This window comes from Rhipicephalus microplus, chromosome 4, assembly GCF_043290135.1.
Source record: "Rhipicephalus microplus isolate Deutch F79 chromosome 4, USDA_Rmic, whole genome shotgun sequence".
Taxonomy (NCBI): domain Eukaryota; kingdom Metazoa; phylum Arthropoda; class Arachnida; order Ixodida; family Ixodidae; genus Rhipicephalus; species Rhipicephalus microplus.
In genome coordinates, this window is record NC_134703.1 from 122,605,941 (window position 1) to 122,625,119 (window position 19,179).

The following is a 19,179-nucleotide window of genomic DNA, read 5'->3' on the forward strand; positions in this document are numbered from 1 at the left end:
AGCCACCATCGCGAAATAAACGAGTCTCATTGCATATGGCAAGGAAGCCTCCATATTACACGCTACCTAATACAATGTCAAGGCCAGATGACTGTTTTTTATTTCATAATAATATGTGGCGTTTTGGCGTCCCAAATCCTAGATATTATTGGAGACGCCGTCGTGGAGGGCTCCGAAAATTTTTACCATCTGATGTTCTTTAACACTGTTACAAGCTGCCACTCTAGCGTCGCCAGCGCGAAGTCGGCGACGGGAATGACAGCAAGTTGGTTCGTTCCCTACGCAAGCAGAGACAGTGAAGAGATCAGAGACGTGGGAAAACAAAACAACTTTACTCTAGTGATATTGCAGCATACGGGATCTAATACAACACTTCAATACAACTAACAAAATACATCGACACTTGATACAACTAAAGAAATATATAACAGAAACAATACATCAGCTTACGAGAGAGAACTATTACAAACTAACAAGAATAGAACGACGGATGAGAAAGTTCGAAGATATAAACAGGTGAAGGCATACGTGTGATGACCGGCAGCGTTGTGTCCCCGACGATCGGATGCGAGAAGTCGAAGAGAGTTCTGGCACGACTGCGATGTCGGCGGTGTTGCAACGCTGGTGGCTCCGGGAGGCTAGTGCTTGCAGGTGACCTCGAGCAGGTTGAGCTAACTCGAGGCGAAGTCCCGATGTCTACGTTGCAGACGTTAATATCGCGTCACAACTAGACGAACGGCTAAGTTTAGGTGGCCAGCCGGTACAGAGCCACACGAAAAAAACGCCGCCATATCCACGAAGTGAATGGTGATGAGTGGGCGAAGCTCCGGAGGTAAACCTGGTAAACCATGAATCCTCCGTACATTTTGCCCACTCGATTTTATTGCAACGCTCCCCCTAGCGTACGTCGCCGCACTATATCGAACGATGACACGTGCCATATGTGGCATCATTCCTATTTTATAACACCTCGCATCTTTCATAATCAACTACACGTACCACCGTCTAGTTTATAACATCTTGCATCTTTTGGACGGACGGACGGACGGATGGACGGACGGATGGACGGATGGACGGACGGACGGAGGGACGGACGGACGGATGGATGGACGGACGGACGGATGGACGGACGGACGGACGGACGGATGGACGAATGGATGGATGGATGGATGGATGGATGAATGGATGGATGGATGGATGGATGGATGGATGGATGGATGGATGGATGGATGGATGGATGGATGGATGGACGGATGGATATGGCTGTACCCTTTAGATCGGGCGGTGGCTAGCGTAATACTTAGAACTGAACGAGAGGTGGCTACATACAGGGGACGCACAGCCCACGCCTTGAGGAGCTTCGCTCCTAAAACTTCTAGAAGAGATGCTTGTTGATCTGTTTCTACACCACCTTGGTCAGCGACTAGTCTGCCTAGCAGGGCAAAATCCTGCGCTTAAATCCCCCTCGTGTCTCCTCGCTCTCTTCCTTGGGGACAAGAGACCTCTACCTGGGTCCAATCATGCGCGTTTAATTGATGGGAAACTCCGCCCCAAAAATATTTTGACCCCACCCCTTTTTTAATTGGGAGAGGGCCCTCAACTAGCGAGAGTGACAACCTGTCGGGTTGTTGTCATACGGCTTGGCCACCAGAGCGTTTCCCACGCTTTTCCCCGTGGGAACGGTCAAACGTTTGGCTCTCAGCCGGTGTGCCTCGTAGTCTAATCCTTGTTCGGGGTATACCGCGGCCTTCTACGACCTTGCAGACGCCGCCACAGTTACAAAAGGATTAACCGTCGGCGGCGACGTTCTAAGAAGAGCACCCCATTTTGCACTTCTCGGCTTCCTTTCATGCGCCGCCGTTTCTCACGGTCAGCCCGTTAATTGCCGTGACACGGTGTCGCCAAAAATGGCCGTCCGTGACAAACACGCACTAATATGGCGCAGTACACGGGGTTCTACCATTTTGCCTTTATCTTAAATGCGACCACCATGGCCTGGATCAAACCTGCGACCTTAGGATCAACAGCCGAGCACCGTATACAGATAGTGAATCTGTCAAAATTACGGCTGAACTTACTGCTGCCGTTATTTTACAGAGAACTGGAATCATCACAAATTTGTGCATATCACCGTCGTCGTCATCAGTTTCATTCTTATCATCATCATCCGACCAAATGTAAGCAGCAATGGTCGCACCAATGATCGCTGTGCGGAAACGTACGTGCCTGATTTATCGAACGAGCGGTGTCGCAATTTTCGAACTTCCGGGTTCCCAACTAGCTCACAGGTTGAAAACAAATGTTGCCCATTACCACTTGAAACTTTCGTTATTGCTGGAATGCTTTTTAAAAAACCCGTCACAGTTGAGAGTGTCGAGAGGAAGCAAATACAATAATCCGATGAACTCTATACGGGCATTCGCTGCAAATGCCAGATTTCTTTGTTTTCGTGAGAATTTAGTTATTGCATACGTTCGTTACTGAGAAGTTCAACTGTATTTACAACACGAATTTCTTATATTACACCCTATATCTATAGGCGCTTTTCATGGCCGATCCCCACTTGATATGAGGTCATCACCATCACGAGCAATTGCACAGTGTTTCTTCCATATGCATCTCTCCACTGAGCATGAATTAGCTGTAGATAAGCATTTGACGGCCTCTATTTACAGTGTTTTATGTTGTCATCCATCACAGTAGTCTTGGGCATGCACAATTGATTGAGAAAGGTTGACGTTTTGTGAAGCGCCCCTCTGCGGCTTCTGGGCCGAGAACAGCGCGTGGCGTGAGGCATTCCAATCTGGTATCGCAACCGCACCGGACGCCATTCTAAAGGACACCGGACATCAACTGAAAAGGTAGCGGTATTCCTCTTACTCAGTTTATTGTTGAATTCCAATGGCGGAGTGGGTGCAGCCGACTGACTCCGCGAGGGAGCACTCGACTCTGGCGTAGAGCAAATCCTCCAAATCCGCCATCGGAACACAACCCGCCCTGCTGGAGCAAGGCGGAAGCTGCCGCGTTACCCAGGATACCTTGCGCGTGGTCTTTTCCGCTGTCTGTTTACCACGGGGCTTACCAGCATCGCCGCATCGTTCGTTTGCTTGTTCAGCGCTATTCACCTGTGTGAAATGGATATCACGCCAAGCGTGCAGCAGCTATTGTCCACGATGTCTGCGATGGTGACCACACAGTATGCGGAGCAACATGGTAAGTGTCTCCTCAATTTCAACACTGTGCTGTAATTGTAAGTTGAATGCAACACACGTGTTGGGTGGAGCGATTGTCTGCACGCGCTATGTTCATGTTGCAACGTTGCTCTACTGCTGATGCGATCATGTCACTGAAACGCATCGCATGCGTCATACCGTTGTTCGTTTGCCTGTGTCCGTAGAGAACGAAAACCTTCACCGCATTGATTGCACAAACACCGCTGTAAATATACAGCAAAAAGTAAACGTGCGCGTGACGCCGCTGTTCTTGCACGGAACGGCGTCATTAGTAAGAAGCGACTTCCTATCACTTTAGAATGTAGCCACACGAATAGAAACGAACCGCGTTGGTGACAAGCGTGTTTGGTATAAGGGCAATTGGACCGATCGTCCAAAACAATTGTTTTTTGCCCCCTACTCCGCTCCCGCGGCGAATCTCCCGATTTCAGATGTCTCTAGGTTGGCAGGTACGCATTTGCGGCGCGATACCTTCAAAGGAACCCCCAGGAAATTTTAGCTGCAGAGGTAGCAGCGTGTGTGCATGTTCTGCTATCTAATGGGTTGGCAATGTTACCAAGTTCAGGACATTGAGCACATCCAAATTGGGAATCGGTCTCAGTCCACAGAAATTACGTTGCTTTTCCTGGAGTGTCACTGCCTGTTTCAGGCCTGAAAGATCCTGCTTCATTTTGATGAACAGTCAGCTGATCAGAAACTCTGTGCATCATGATGAGAGTGTGTAATTCAATCAAGAATGTGCACAATGTGTTGAGCTATTGTTGAAGAACTTGCATGCCACCATGTATGCTTACGTGAAATTGTTATTCAAAATTTTGTGTCGTGATGAGATAGCATAGCAAACATAGAGTTACTGTTTTGTGAAGCTGTGTTAGGAAGCCTCACATGGCTTAGCTTAAGTGCATACATAGTTGCATGAAATTCACATGGTGCTTCAATGTACAGCAATTTGTGTCACAGAACACAAATTGGTCGTTATGTCGCTTCATGTATACCAGCTGTATGAATAACAATGCATTTGGTTTTTCCATTCACAGTGCCAGAACACAGCCAAATGAGCGAGCAACGCAGTGAGTCCATTTATTTATTTATTTAGAGAAAACTGCAGGCCCATTTAGAGGCCCTAGCAGGAGAGGATACAAATGCATTCAAGTAATGAATTATACATGATATATACAGTTAGATCAGTGCAAAGAACACCAAGCACTGTAACGACAAAAATCAAAGTAGAAAAATCGATATCAAGACAAACTAAAACAGGTTGGTGCTTATATATGCCTATAAGCTCTACATTAATACCAACACAGCAGAATACCACAACTCTCTAACAACTGTGTCGGGTGACGTGCAACTGGTAACGTCTGTACAAATGTCTCAAGCACTTTTTTTTTCAGGTACAGGCTGTGAGTGGACGGCGGGAGAAACAAAGCTGTTGCTCGAGTACTACCAGCAGTATTTTTCCCAAATAGGGCCGATGAAAAAATTTAAAAATAAAAAGGCAATGTTTGCCAAAATAGCGGCCGACATTACAGAGGCTGTCGGGGTCCCTAAAACAGGTGACCAGTGCTGCATCCGCTACAAAACAGTCATGCGACGAAAAAGAAGCGCTGCAGCACATAACAGCAAATCGAGGAATTCTCCTTGCGACGTTCCTTTTGAAGATGACATTGCCAGAATACGCTGGCTAGATGACAGCCTTCAGCCAGAAGAGCTCAGGGACAGCTCTGGAATAGTCTCCATAAAAAGACCACCCAGACAAGCGTCGACGAGCCAAGCATCAGGGAGCCAGGAGCTGACAAGCCAAGGTTCAACTAGCCAGGAGTCTACCAGCACAACGAAGGAGCCTGAGCCCAAAAAGCCGAAACCCTCGGCTTCTAGATTACTGGAAATGAATCACTTCTTTGATGAAATGAGGAAAATTCAGGAAGAAAAAGAAAAAAAACGAACTGAACGCGAGAATGAAAGAAGGAAGCGTCATCAAGAGAGGCAAGAGCAGAAGGAGCGCATTCGGCAAGAAAAAGCAAAACAACACGAAGAAAAAATGAAGCTTTTGAGCCGATTTCTTGGCCTAGACAATGAATAATTTCAGTGGACTAAAATACTATTAGATAGTTGAAATAAAATGTGCAGTGCAAAACATGTGTTTGTGTATATAAAGGGGGCTGCGCATTGGTGCACACACACAGCCTCCAAACTACTGTGGGGAACTAAAGGGCCAGTTCAGACAAAACAGAGAATTATGGTGTTATTTCCCACAATCACTTTGCAGGAGCTTGGTCAATACCTTTGCACGCTTAATTTCGCCAAGCTTGTGCAAAGCTCGCTCCTCATCAGTTTTATCACTGTGGTTATCTGTGCAGTTCTCCCACTGAATAGCATTGGGTGCTCCATCATCATCATCATCATCTGGCTCTTCATCACCGTAATCGATGCACAAGTTATGAAGGATACAGCAGCTTATAATAAACTTATTGAGCCAGTGGATAGTGTGCAACTCCAGGTACATGAGCTGCCTGAAGCGCTTCTTGAGTGTGCTAAATGCATTTTCAATGAGCACTCGTGTGCCTGAAAACTTAAAATTGAAGCTTTTTTGTTGCTTATTCATTGCACCGTAATCCCTTTATGGTGTCAACAGGTACTCCCGCAGCGGATATGCTGCGTCCCCTAATATATGATAACGGCCCTGACATACTGAAGCTATGTTCTTTGAAAGAGGCGATAAGCTAAACACATGAGAATCATGCATTTTGCTGGAGGTTCCAGTGAACGCATCGAGGAAGCGCCTCTTGTGGTCACAGACGGCTTGCAGCGTTAGTGAAAGGTAATGGTGCCTGTTGCAGTATGTGGACGCAACCTTGTTGGCTGGGCACTGTATCTTGACATACGATCCATCTATACAGCCAATAACAGCAGGCATTCCAGACACCTGCAAGCAAGTTGTACTCTTCTAATGAGTGATATCATCCATGCCTGAGCAAGAAATGAGCATTTGCGAGGAGTTTTAACAGGAAATACTGGTGATCAAGCCCATTAACTCACAATCACAGCATACGCTTCATGACTCAGCACAATATATTTTATGGTAAAGATTCAAAATGCAAACCAAAATTCAACTTTAAGAACTATTTAAGATAACATACATTGCTGTCCACACCATATACTACACGTTTTCTTGCTATCCACCTCTCTTTTTACAATGGTAAAATGGGAGAGAAAACAAAACAAAGCCTGCATATGTTTTTTCCTAAAGGGAGTTGAAGTACGTAATTGCAATTTAATTCTTAAATTTAAAACCAAACCTCATCCATATTGTATCGTACATCTGAACAGAAATGACAAAGCATGCAGCATCATCCGCATGCAAGGAATCGACTGTGACTGCAGGAGAGACATAAGTTGAATGTTTCGAACACAACTGGATGAAGCTCGGTATTATCATCACGACCTATCACATTTTTCTTAAAGTCCCACCTCAGCGTAAAATTGAGCTTGAAATAACCCACAATAAAATGTGCACTCGTGTTTGTGATATGATCAACATAGCTTGGCCGGCCAATATTATTGGTCCTCACAATAAATAAAATCAAAGCAAACCTTCTCAAAACTGCTAGTGAGGTTCTCCAAGTCTGCGGGAAACTTGATCACCGATGGTCCCAGCGTCATCAGGAACTGTGCTACTCTCTGAAGAACTCTGTACACGGTGCTTTCTGACATGTCGAAACGGCTTGCCACGTCTCGCATGCAGGTTTTGTTGGCCGCGTACCTGCGCAGGGGGATTACAGGTACCCGAAAGAAAAAAAAAACAGCTTCAGATCACACTGCACTGTAAGCAACAGGCTCATAGTCAAATGCGTTCTTGTGCAGGCATCGTACAAAGAAAAAGAAAGGGGGGGGGGGTGAAGGTGGGGAGGTGTAACTAACCAGATAAATGTCAAGACATGCGTTTCCGCGGATTTCGCTTGAACTCCTCCGTGTGTGCTCGAAGGGCACATTGTCGAGACAGCAAACTCCGCGACCAACTTTTCGGCCACAGGTCGAGCCAGCCTAAAGTGCCTCCGGAACTGCTCAAGAAAAGAAACAAACGAAAACACCAGAACGTGTTAAACCTTGAGCATAATACTTTCCTTCTTTTTTTCTATTTCTTTACCTTGTGGTCCGAGTACTGCCGAACGACGTCCTCGATGAAGCCGACGACTTTGGGCCTCTTCGCGGGAATGCGGAACAACTTGTTAAATTCCCGCTCGTAAGCGCAAGCTTTAGCGTCGCTGTCGCTGTCCGACGAATCACTTGTGTCAGTACTTGAGCTTTCCGACTCAGAGCTGTCGCTATCGAGTAGCAGAAGCATTGCCGCGCGCTTTGCCGAGGTAGCCGAGCCGTCCATGCCGTCCGCCATTATCAACACAACTCGCGCCGCGCCAGCCGCGCCCCCAAGCAGGCAAACGTGTTAAAGGAAATGCGTCACGCTGAGTTCCGGTCCATTCCACCGATTTCGGCGGAGCAGTTTTTCCTGCTCCACGGAGGGACTCCCGCCCTGAATCCACTCCGGCTCTCTCATTGGAACATTTGACTCTCGCTCTCACTCTGTCATTGGAACACACTTGCTCTGAAAGGAGCAGAAAAACTTGCTCCGACTCCGCCATTGGAATTCAACAATATGTTGTCCCCATTGTCATTCATGGGAGGTCACAGGACGAGGGCCAGGGCAGTAAAAGAACCGGGAGGGAGGGGTGGGGGCAGGGGCAAGAAGGCCTTTGCCGTATGTAGGCGCGTAGTCAGTCCTTTTTTCGGGGGGGGGGGGGGGCACCTTTTTGATTCATGCAGTGGTCGATTTCGCTCTCTATGCCATGGCGAAAACTAACTCGGAGGGGGGGGGGGCATAGGTTCATTGTGTCACCCCCTGACTACGCCCCTGATACAGCGCATACTCAAAAGGGCATTTCGCTTCAGTGTTTCAGAAACATATCGATACTGTTTACCACAATCTTCAAAACCGCGACGCCGATTCTAAAACATTGTTTATCTTCAAAACCGCGACGCCGATTCTAAAACATTGTTTTCGCTCCACGGTTATGTTTTAACACTGTGATCGCATAAGGTCCCTCACAAAATAAGAAATGGATATCGGTCATGTCTCTGTAGTTCACGACAGTGCGGGCAGTGCCGTTAGCTAAAGGTATGCTGGTAGCGTATCTGAGACCCCTGGCTTAGTTTCTGACACTAGATTGCTGACCCGAGGGCCAGCAGGCAGATCCCGGCCGCGGTGGCTTCATCCTCGACAAAGGAGAAAATTCTTCAGGCTTGTGTACTTATATTTAGGTGCACATTAAATGACTTCCGATGGCCGACACTTCCGGAGCCTTCATTGTGGCGTCCCTCGAAATCGGATCATGCTTCTGAGAATTTGACATTCAATCTCAACATCAATTACTATTACATACAATGGAAAATTGAGAGAAGGGGGAGGGGGTGAGAGAGTGATCGCACCCTCCCCTCCCAAAGCTTGTGACAGCGCCCCCCTCCTGCCTTCAGATCTTGTCCTCCGCCTTTTATTACCAATTAGATTAAATGAGTGGGACCACTATGAGCAACAAAATAGACAATTATTCATGCATTGAAGAGGTTCTTGTGCTAATGAAAACAACAAAAAAAGGCTCCACCCCTCTCCTCAGCTGTTACTCTAAGTGACACCTCCCCTAAAATGTGTAGCTGGATCTGCCCTTGATTACATACCAATTTGCTCTGTGTCGCTTCTTCGTCTCTTTGTATCTTCCTGTGCCATACGCAAGCTTGATATATCTGTACATGGTAAACTAAGTCGTTGTCTGACGTTTTCGCAGATTGTGCACCGCTCTTGCATTTATAGCCCCGACATGTGGTCTCATGGTAGAAGCCATTAACTGGATTTTTTTTAACAAAATTAGAGCCGACAATCGATATTATAACTCTGGTAAAACTATGGCTGACTTTGCACTCCCGCGTACGCATCTTTTGTTTATGTGTTCGAAAAATTTTGAATGTATATGTTCCAAGCTATGATATCTCGGTAATGATGTACGTTTTACGCGAATGTACTCACATGGCTTGGTTTACCGCTAGGGATAAGAGCGATTAATTCTGAGCTATGAACTTCCTGATAGGATCGCTGAAAAATAAATTTAGGCATATGCAGCTCATTTAAGCTTGTTTATCGATATACTTCTCTATGCATTGCTATATTTCTATCGATATCGTGTCTACATTTAGTGTACTTGACATAAACCAGCGCGACAAGTTGGTATACAGCGTTGCGCTGCCAAGTTTGAGAACGCTTGTTCGGTTTCGGGTCACAACCACACAAAGCCTGCACGAAATGGGCCACAACGTTCGCATTTAGGTTGGGCGAAACGCAATAAGTAAATTGTCCTGCATATCTGAAGATTTTGAAGATTTAGGAGCAGGCAGTGGCGTAACAAACGGGGACGAGGGTACAAGTGCCTTGGGTGCCACTTGGGAAGGAGCACCGATCGAGGGGGGAAGTGATTTTAAAAATGAAAAGAAGAGAAAAGTGAGCTCCGTAACTGTCTCTCAGGGGGAGGACACCTCGGCAGTAGCTCACGAGGGATTAAGGCAGAGAAGGGATTAAAAGGATAAAATGAAACGGTGAAAAGATAGAGAGAGATGAAGGAGAGAGCGAGGCGCAGGGACAGCGAACGACGGAAGTGAAGACAAGACAGGAAAGATGGAGATGGCCGCAGGAGTCGGAGGACGGGGCACCCCTGGCGAGAGTTCTTCTCGGCGACAGGAGATGGCGTAGGGGTAATCAAGTCGGCCAGATCTACGCTTTCGTCGTCGTAAGGGAGTGGTGGCAGGAGTTGGCGTAGGACCATCCCAATCGGCCAGAGGTGCACTGTCGTCCGAGATTGCAAGGGCACAGCCGGTTGGCACGGAATCCAGCGAGCGAGAAAGGAGCACCGAGCCGAGCCCACCCGATGTGCATTCGGTGACTTCCTGAGGACCCAGACTGGGCTAAGCGTTCCCAGCGTCCCATGTAAAGGTCGCCCCTACCAGTAGTGGGCATGCCCTCACTTTGCTTCTACACCCAGTTCCTCAGCTTCTCCTCCGTTGGCATCACCTGTGGGGCCAGGGACTTATTCCACCAGTTAAATGGTACCCCTTTCCTCCAACAAAGAAAACACAGTCTTCTGGAAGCATGCGGCTTCCGACATTCGATTTGTTAATGCTTTGTTCGCCTAAGCAGTACCTTTTTTTTTTTTCATTAGGTTCAGGGCATGCTCTGTCTTGAAATCGTTTTCGAGGAGGGGAAAGTTTGCTCATGTACTCTGTAGCCCTACATTGCTAAATATTTTGAGGTTATAAAAATTATTTAATAAAGCAAAGCACCGCTCGTTTCATGGGTGATCACCCATGATGGGTTGCGCCAGGGCCAGCCAACCCAACCAACCAACCAACCTTGCATGAGCACGTCTCTGTGCCACAACGTTGGAATGCCTCTCATTCTCTCCCTTTCTCTTTGCTGATATCCAAGCTCATGAAAAGCAAAAAAAAAAAGATTAAAAAGGTCAGCCTGTTCATGAGCACAAACTACGAGCGTACTTATCCAGGGTCGTAGGCAAGAAGTTTTTTCTGGGGTTCTGAATTCCCTTTGTATGTAATCTGACAGGTGTCAGCATGTGAGCGCTTGTGTATACATATACAAAATAAAATGATATCTGGGCGGTTGGAAGTAGAACCTCCCAAACAACCTCGCTTCGCCACAGAAATTAGCGCTTGAAATGTCTATTCTCTTCCAGTTCGGTCCAAACTCTGTTGGTATTGAACATCGGAAAGTGACCGACAGCGCTGCCCACGGTCCTGTTCCAGAAGGTTTGCGATCGAGAAGCTCTTTAACTCACCAGACACTTGAGCCTGCAAGCTAAAGGTGAGCTTTCACGGGCAGACGTCAAAAGAAAACGACGAAATTCGAAAAAAAAATGCATTGTAACGGCTTTCTTACGAGGTTTCGTTCTTATCTGTTTCAAATCAGGAACTCGTTCACAGATTACTGCCTTTCATAAACAGCGTCACCCCTCATTTTCTCCTGTGTAACGGTATACTTTTCCCCCCAACATTTTCCCCGTTCAGCGCACGTAGGATGGGTTTCTCTGCGAGAAATGATGTCCCCGAAGTGATTTTCGAGAAGACTTCGAGGTGTGGGCGCCTTCACTCGAAGAGGGCGATGTGTTAACTCGTTATCGTCATGTGTTAACTCGTTATCACATATAGGCGTTCCTAGTCCACACGCTAAGTGCTTGCCGCAAACACGTGCGCGGAACTTCGGCTCATTGTCACTTCTAAGCTAGCTATGTAAGCCATGCGTTGGGATATGTTCACTATATCCTTGAAGTTTAACCGTAAATGTGAATCTACGACCTGCTCTTCTGCGTGCGCTGTGCTCTAATTGTGGCACACAGCACCACCGAAAACAGTGGTCACGTTTTCCAAACTCTTGTTGTTTCCATATAGATCCCAGTACACATGAATTGGTTTCGAAACTAAACTGATTTAAGGGGAAAGTAAAAAAAAAGAACACATGTTCTGTATGCCAGCTTTCCGTCTTTAGAGTAAGGTTCTGTGAAGAAAAATGGCATCACGTGATCGTCGTTCCATGTCGACTGCATGCAGCACCGCAGGAAGTAGCACAACAATGGCAAATTAGTTAATCATATTCAGGCTATTATTACTGTGAACTGAAAAAATTGCGAAAAACTGAAGGATATATATACATGTACATTAAAAGGGTCAAAACGTGAGCTTTTTAGAATGACGTCATCGTAAAAACGTGTAGCGCGGACACACGGCACAAGGAAGACACCAGGACTTTGCCCTGAACAGTGCGAAATCCTGTTTTATTTCTCGTAAACGTGTCCATGTTGGTTTTTAAGATATACAGCGTCAATTTTTATGAAAGGGAACACGGTGACGCGTGGCCTGCGCGCTGCGGCGACTGCTGGCAGCGTGTTCAAGCGGGAGCAACCATGGTCTCTTTTCGAGTCATCTCGCGGTGTAGAGGACGCCACCTGTTGCTTATACTAACTGGGAGGTGGCGCCTCCACTCTGTATAAAAGGCATCGGTGGGCATTAAACGGGGCTTTTTGCTTTTTGTGAACTACGCGTTGTCGGGTCATTCTTCGCGGGCTTCACGCCCACTTTTGGCTCGACTAGCGGCGTCTGCGCTACCCGGGCACGTCACTACATGGTGTCAGAAGTGGGATCCTGCAATAATCGTGCAACATGCAGGATAAGAGAAAACTATGGTACTTGCGAAGAAAATTAAGACTTGCTACGACTCCCGTTAAGCTAGCAGCATATCTTACGTATATTCGGCCAACATTTGAATATGCCAGCATTGTGTGGGATCCCTCGGAAATTGGCCTCATTAATATGCTAGAAAGAGTACAAAGGCGAGCTGCCAGGTTTATTCTTTCAAAGTACTCCTCGACTGAGTCAGTAACAGAAATGCTACGCTCTCTTCAACTGCCCACTTTAGCTGAACGACGGCAATTGGCAAGGATGAAATTCTTGTTTTTATAGTCAAAAAATAAATTAAACATAAACACAACAAAATACTTAACGCCACGCCACGGAAGAAACCTGAGAAATGTAAATGATTACACATACGAAGTGCCACAACAGCGTGTCAATGTATATGCGAATTCATTCTTTCCAAAAACAATTCGTCAGTGGAATGCTTTGCCATTACCACTGGTTCATTGTGATTCATTAGAAGAATTTGAGGAAGGGCTCAAAGATATTTTTCTGTAAGCATGGTCTACTATGTTAATTTATTACAATTTATTTGTATGCTTACTACGACTGCACTGTTTTTTCCTTCAGCCTCAAAGTTGGTGTTTCCTATGTATGTCAAGTAACAATTCCAAGTTCAAGTGTTGCTGTTTGAATTGCTGTATGATTTGAATATATTGATGTTTGACATTATTGGTATGTCCCACCCCTGTAACAGCCGAAAGGCTAACAGTATTTAGAAAATAAAATAATAAAATAATAATAACCCAGCCGCCGCCTCCGCCGTGACCGCCAGCTTCACATTGCGAACTCCGCTGCAGTTCACTTTTGGCAACCCAGCCCAATGAACGGCGTGGCTTCAACAATTCGAGGATTACTCCTTCGCCTCAGGACTGTCCTCCACCCCCGAAGAAACCAAGGTACGCACGCTCCTCTACTGTATGGGTCCCCAAGGTCGCGAGGTGCTTTCGTCTCTCATGTCAGACGCCGAGGCCTATCGCTGGAACTCCGACGTGACAACAAGTCTATCGGGATATTTTGTACACCCCGTCAACGAGGTATACGAGTCGAGTAGGTTCCACAAGCGCACGCAAGCGGTAGGCGAGTCAGTCGACGCGTTTTTCACGGCGCTCCGAAATCTCGTGAAGAAGTGCGACTATACGCCTCTCGGGAAATCGACGACCGGCTGGTTCGGGACAGATTTGTCATAGGTTTGCTTGACTCTCGCTTGACCGACCAGCTCTGCTGCAATCCAAAGCTTACACTGGACGAGGCGCTCATCTAAGCGCGTCAGTACGAAGACGCTGAAAATGAGAAATTGTGGCGTCAGGGGACAGGCCTTGCACCAGACGCACTGAACGTCGACGCCGTTGCAAGCAACCAGTACCGAATGGCCGACGCCCCAGCATGTGAAGCTGCCCGAAGTAAAAGTAACGTCTGTCGGCCTCCCGAGTACAGCGCCGGCCCGAAGTCGGCATGCGATTTTTGCGGCCACGCCCCTCATCCGCGATCTGAGTGCCCAGCACGGTGGGCCACATGCAAACAATACCGCAAGAAGGGACACTTCGCGGCGGTTTGCCACTCGAATAATACTAGGCGTTTAAGCCAAATCCAGCTCTGCGCCGTGGATGCCTCGCAAACAGAACGCCGGCACGTTGTTGTTCATGTCACGCCGTGGATGCCTCGCAAACAGAACACCGGCACGTTGTTGTTCATGTCAACGGACGCCCCCTTCAATTCAAAGTGGATACTGGGGCGGACGTTTCGGTCGTACCTCCGAGCTTCGCCGGGTGCCCAGTAGACCTTGACAAACCCGATAATGAACGGTTGATGGGGCCGGGCCGCTGCCGCCTAAGGTTGCTTGGGACGTTTCCTGCTACCCTGTCATGGCGAGGCCAGTCGGTATGCAAAACGTTGTACGTTGTAGCAGACATTGACTCTCCTCTGCTGGGGTACTCGGCGGTAGTGGACCTGGGAGTCGTCCAGTTTGTTGACACCGTGGAAGATGCGGAAGCTCCGAATAGGCCCCCAACGTCAGACAAGGCCGCAGCCTCGTGTGGCGAGATGCCTGAAGAATACCACATTCGTATCAAGCCGGGAGCGATTCCATTTTCTCTCAGCGTTCCTAGGCGCATCCCTATTCCCCTCAAAGGCGTAGTCAAGAAGGACTTAGATGCCATGGAAAGGGACGGAGTCATCCGGCGAGTCACAGTGCCAACCCCGTGGTGTGCTGGTATTGTGCTGGTACTCAAAGCCGATGGCGAATACAGAATTTGTGTTGACCTCACGAAGTTGAACCAAGTAGTTCTTCGGGAGAGACACCTTATGCCCACAGTGGACCGGGTACTTGGCCGTCTTGGCAATGCCGCGGTCTTCTCGAAACTTGATGCAAAATCGCGGTTTCATCAAGTAAGGCTATCGGAAAGCTGTCAGGAGCTGACTACCTTCATAACACCGTTTGGACGCTACTGCTACCGCCGCCTGCCCTTCGGCATCACGTCCGCTCTCGAAGTATTTCAGCGCCAAATGTCTCGGATTCTAGAGGGGTGTGTGAACATGGTAGATGACATTCTAGTATTCGGCAGGAGCCGTTCCGAGCACGACAGCAGACTCCAAGCAGTCCTTCGCAAGTTAGAACAAGTGGGCATTACGTTGAATGCCTCGAAATGCTCCTTCGGGGTATCTTCCGTCAAGTTCCTTGGTGTAGTGGTGAGCGCCAGTGGCATCTCGGCTGACCCTGACAAGGTATCTGCTATTGTGAACATGAAGCCGTCGACAGATACGCATGGCGTCCGTCGTTTACTGGGCATGCTGAACAACATTGGAAGATTTTTACCGAACCTGTCTGCCGTCACTACCCCGATACGGCTCCTGTTGAACAAGAACGCGGTCTGGACCTGGGACCATGCGCAAGCAACCTCTTTCGAGACATTGAAGGGAATGGTGGCATATAATGCTTGTATGGCCAGCTACAATCCAGAGCTACCCACCCTTGTGTCGGCAGATGCCAGTTCGTTCGGGCTAGGCGCGGTTCTCTTGCAGGAGCAACAGACGGGAGAGCGACGGGTTGTTGCGTTCGCGTCAAGAGCACTGACTACCGCTGAGCAGCGGTACAGTCAGATTGAGAAAGAAGCACTTGGTGTCTCTTGGGCTATCGAGAGGTTTGAGGAATTCCTGTGTGGACTCTGCTTTGTCGTTGAAACCGACCATCAGCCGCTCGTCAGGTTGCTTGGTTCCGCCGATCTGGACCTCATGCCCCCTCGTATCCAAAGATTTCGCATAAGGCTCATGCGATATCAGTTCAAAGTCAAGTATGTTCCAGGAAAGTACCTGACCACGGCAGACACCCTCTCTAGGGATCCCGAAGGCTCTTCCACGTCCGAAGAGGACAGCACAGAAATTTTTGTGTCTCTGGTCGTGGCAGCCCTTCCTTCAACCCTGGCCGTACGCCTTGAAGACTTCAGGTCTCACCAAACTTCATACGGCGAGTGCTCAATGCTGAAAGCATACTGCATGAAAGGGTGGCCTCGACGAGACCGTCTGCCACTCAACATGACGCATTACTGGGACCACCGGGGAGACTTCACTGTATGCGAGAACATGCTGTTCATGGGTGGATGCCTGGTTGTGCCCGCAGCACTACGCAGAGACATCGTGAACCTGCTGCACGATGGTCACCAAGGCGTCAATCGGTGCTTGGCGGTAGCCCGAGGCTCTGTGTGGTGGCCCGGTCTCAAACAGCCAGGTTAAAGCAGCCGTAGAGAACTGCCCAGCATGTGCTTCTATACGCGTTCAACGCTGTGAGCCCATGATTGCGACCGAGACACCATCAGCTCCGTGGGAAAGGGTGGCCATTGACTTGTTTCATTTTGCTAATCAAGAGTTCCTTGTGGTTGTCGACTACCGTTCTCGGTACCCTGAGGTCCTCACATTCTGGTCCACTTCTGCGGGAGCCGTTATTTCTGCGATCAAGAGCACATTTGCCCGACACGGCATCCCGGTGACTGTTGTCAGCGACAATGGGCCACAGTTTTCCTGCAAAGCTTTTGAGGACTTTGGAAAGACATACGGTTTCACGCATGTCACGAGCAGTCCATGCTACCCGCAGACGAACGGCGAAGCAGAGCGCATGGTTCGCACGATCAAGGAGTTGTTTCTGAAGGCCACAGACCCGTTTCTGGCTCTGCTAGCATACCGTGACCCTCCCGGTGTGTCTGGCTACAGCCCGGCCCAACTGCTCATGGGACGCTCTCTGCGAACTCGTGTGCCAGCGACGGCTCAAAGCCTTGTTCCAGATTGGCCCCAGGTGAAATAATTCAATGACAGAGATGCCACCCAGAGACGAAGACAACAGAGAGACTACCATAACCGACACGCAGCGCATGACCTTCGTGCTCTCGACGATGGGGAGGAAGTCTGGGTGCGTGACACGCGGGCAAGGGCGACGGTCCTAAGCCCGGCTCAGAGACCCCGCTCGTACATCGTCCAGACGCCCAGTGGCATACTAGTGAGAAACCGCAGACACCTTGTCCGCTGCAGCAATCCTCAGTCGGCCCCCTCAGATGAGACGGGAATCCCCAACCCTGCGGCCCCGACATCGGCGCCGTCTCCCGGACCACAGCGGGCAGCTACCGGTAACGCATCGGACACTCCAGCTCCTGCACCTGCTGCAGAATCGCCAGGTCACCGTTACACACGATATGGCCGGTGCGTGGTGCCACCTCGGAGACTGAATTTGTGAGACTGCTGCAAGGACTGTTTCTTGGTAGTGCTCTTTTGGAACACTTGTGTTTGAGAGCTCCGGAAGGAGGGATGTAGAGGACGCCAAATGTTGCTTCTAGTAACTGGGAGGTGGTGCCCCCACTCTGTATAAAAGGCATCGGTGGGCATTAAACGGGGCTTTTTGCTGTTTGTGAACTACGCGTTGTCGGGTCATTCTTCGTGGGCTTCACGCCCACTTTTGACTCGGCTAGCGGCGTCCGCGCTACCCGGGCACGTCACTACAGAAAACAACGACATTCATTGCAGATACAGAACGGCAGGATTGCAACACCTCCCCCTTAAAGCCGATTACCGGCCCTCGCGCGATCACCTTGAATGGGGAGGGGGTCGCAATCTTGCCGGTGGTTCCTTATCAGCGGCAGGATGTCTGTTCACACACATATACATGTGAACATACAAGTATGGGCGAACCCCCACCCCACCGAAAAAAGTTTTCTGGCTAATGCCCTGGGAGCACCGACGCAGAGATGGTCCCATCGACACGGCGTTACAATTAGTAATCAACACAGTAGAGGAATATCTCGAGGAAACAGGACTACGATGCTCAAAGAAAAAATCCGAACTCCTGCTCTACCGCCCCACGCACAAGTGTCGGCCACTCGGGGCTAGAGGAATGGCGGCGAGGACGAGACGAGAATACGAAGAGATCAGGCTACGCACGAGTAACGGAGCAACGATCCTGATAGTAAAAAGAATAAGGATCCTCGGCATGATAATCGACACAAACGGAGCTAACGGCGAAACGATCACTGAAACCCAAGACTACTAACGCCTTCAGAGTTCTCAAGAGGGTCACTAGCAGAAGAAGCGGAATGAGAGAGGATAGTCTCATACACTCTTTCGTCATGTGTCATATTGTGTACGTTGCGGTATTTCACAATTGGTACAAGGCAGAAGAGGGCAAGATCAGCGTCCTTATCCGCAGAGTGTACAAGGTGGGACTGGGTCTACCCGAGTCCACCAGCACGCACCCGCTGCTTCAACTTGCATTTCACAACACTTTAAGCGAAATAGCCGAGGCGCAGCGCACTTCACAACAGGAAAGACTATCGGGCACGACAACGGGACGCCAAATCATAGAAAGTCTCGGTATCCGTTACTACACCGAACAAAGCCAGAAAGTCGCTGTGCCAGACGCTATCCGGGTTGAGCCAATTCCACGCAACGTCCAACCGGAGCACAACCAGGGCAGAAGAGTGGCCAGGGCAAGAGCTCTCCTGCGCACTTATGCCGACGAAATGAGAACGCGGTTCATTGACGCCGCTCAATACGCAGACCACTCGCGATTCGCAGTCATGGTCATCGATTGGAAAAGCGAAACGAGAATATCGGCAAGTATTCGATGTGACCACGCACAAGAAGCGGAGGAAGTAGCAGTGGCGTTCGTGCTCCGGATCCGTCATGCACTACTGTCCTCTAAGACTCGAGACAAGCGGTAAGAAATTTCGCCAAAGGATGAATATCGCAACGAGCGGCCAAAGTCCTGCGCATTAGGAAATTTTATCAAGAGGTACAGCTTCAAACCAGACTACTGTGGTTCCCGGCTCACATGGGAGAGGTATCGGAGACACACCGCAACCTAAACGAGACAGCACACGCCAAGGCGCCGAGCTCGTGAACCGCGCCGGCGACCGTCCTCTATTGGGAAACACCAAAAAAACCGTGTGACGACCTGTAAAGAAATTACCAAGGCTTTCTACCTGGCCCGCCGAACCTTTCCTCCACCAAGCGGGAAGCTGAACAGGATGCAGGCGGCCCTACGACAGCTGCAGACGCACACGTATCCCAACCTATCGCTGTTTAACAGTCTATACCCCAATATATGTCCGACGAATCTATGCAAGATATGCCATATTGAGGTTGCCACACTAAATCGCATGCT

At 48.9% G+C, this 19,179-nt stretch overlaps 2 protein-coding genes across 2 annotated transcripts in view; both read left to right on the forward strand.

The window, feature by feature from the left end:
* Window positions 1–2,896: 2,896 nt before the first annotated feature.
* LOC119172327 (uncharacterized) lies at window positions 2,897–5,370 on the forward strand. The gene is made up of 3 exons (XM_037423380.2): window positions 2,897–3,213; window positions 4,271–4,303; window positions 4,628–5,370. The coding sequence occupies exons 1-3, from the start codon at window positions 3,135–3,137 to the stop codon at window positions 5,314–5,316; spliced, it is 801 nt and encodes a 266-aa protein (XP_037279277.1). The 5' UTR covers window positions 2,897–3,134; the 3' UTR covers window positions 5,317–5,370.
* Window positions 5,371–11,053: 5,683 nt separating this feature from the next.
* Window positions 11,054–19,179, forward strand: part of LOC119172328 (uncharacterized) — a 182,162-nt gene continuing 174,036 nt past the window's right edge. The window contains exon 1 of the mRNA XM_075893600.1: window positions 11,054–11,151. The gene's annotated coding sequence lies outside the window, so the exon portion shown is untranslated. The remainder of the gene's footprint in view (window positions 11,152–19,179) is intronic.

Excerpts from the sequence above, each read along its gene's own strand:
- LOC119172327 (XM_037423380.2), top strand. The coding sequence starts at position 3,135 with ATGGATATCACGCCAAGCGTGCAGCAGCTATTGTCCACGATGTCTGCG. Across the intron at positions 3,214-4,270 it reads ACAGTATGCGGAGCAACATG|TGCCAGAACACAGCCAAATG; the intron begins GTAAGTGTCTCC and ends TTCCATTCACAG. Across the intron at positions 4,304-4,627 it reads CCAAATGAGCGAGCAACGCA|GTACAGGCTGTGAGTGGACG; the intron begins GTGAGTCCATTT and ends TTTTTTTTTCAG.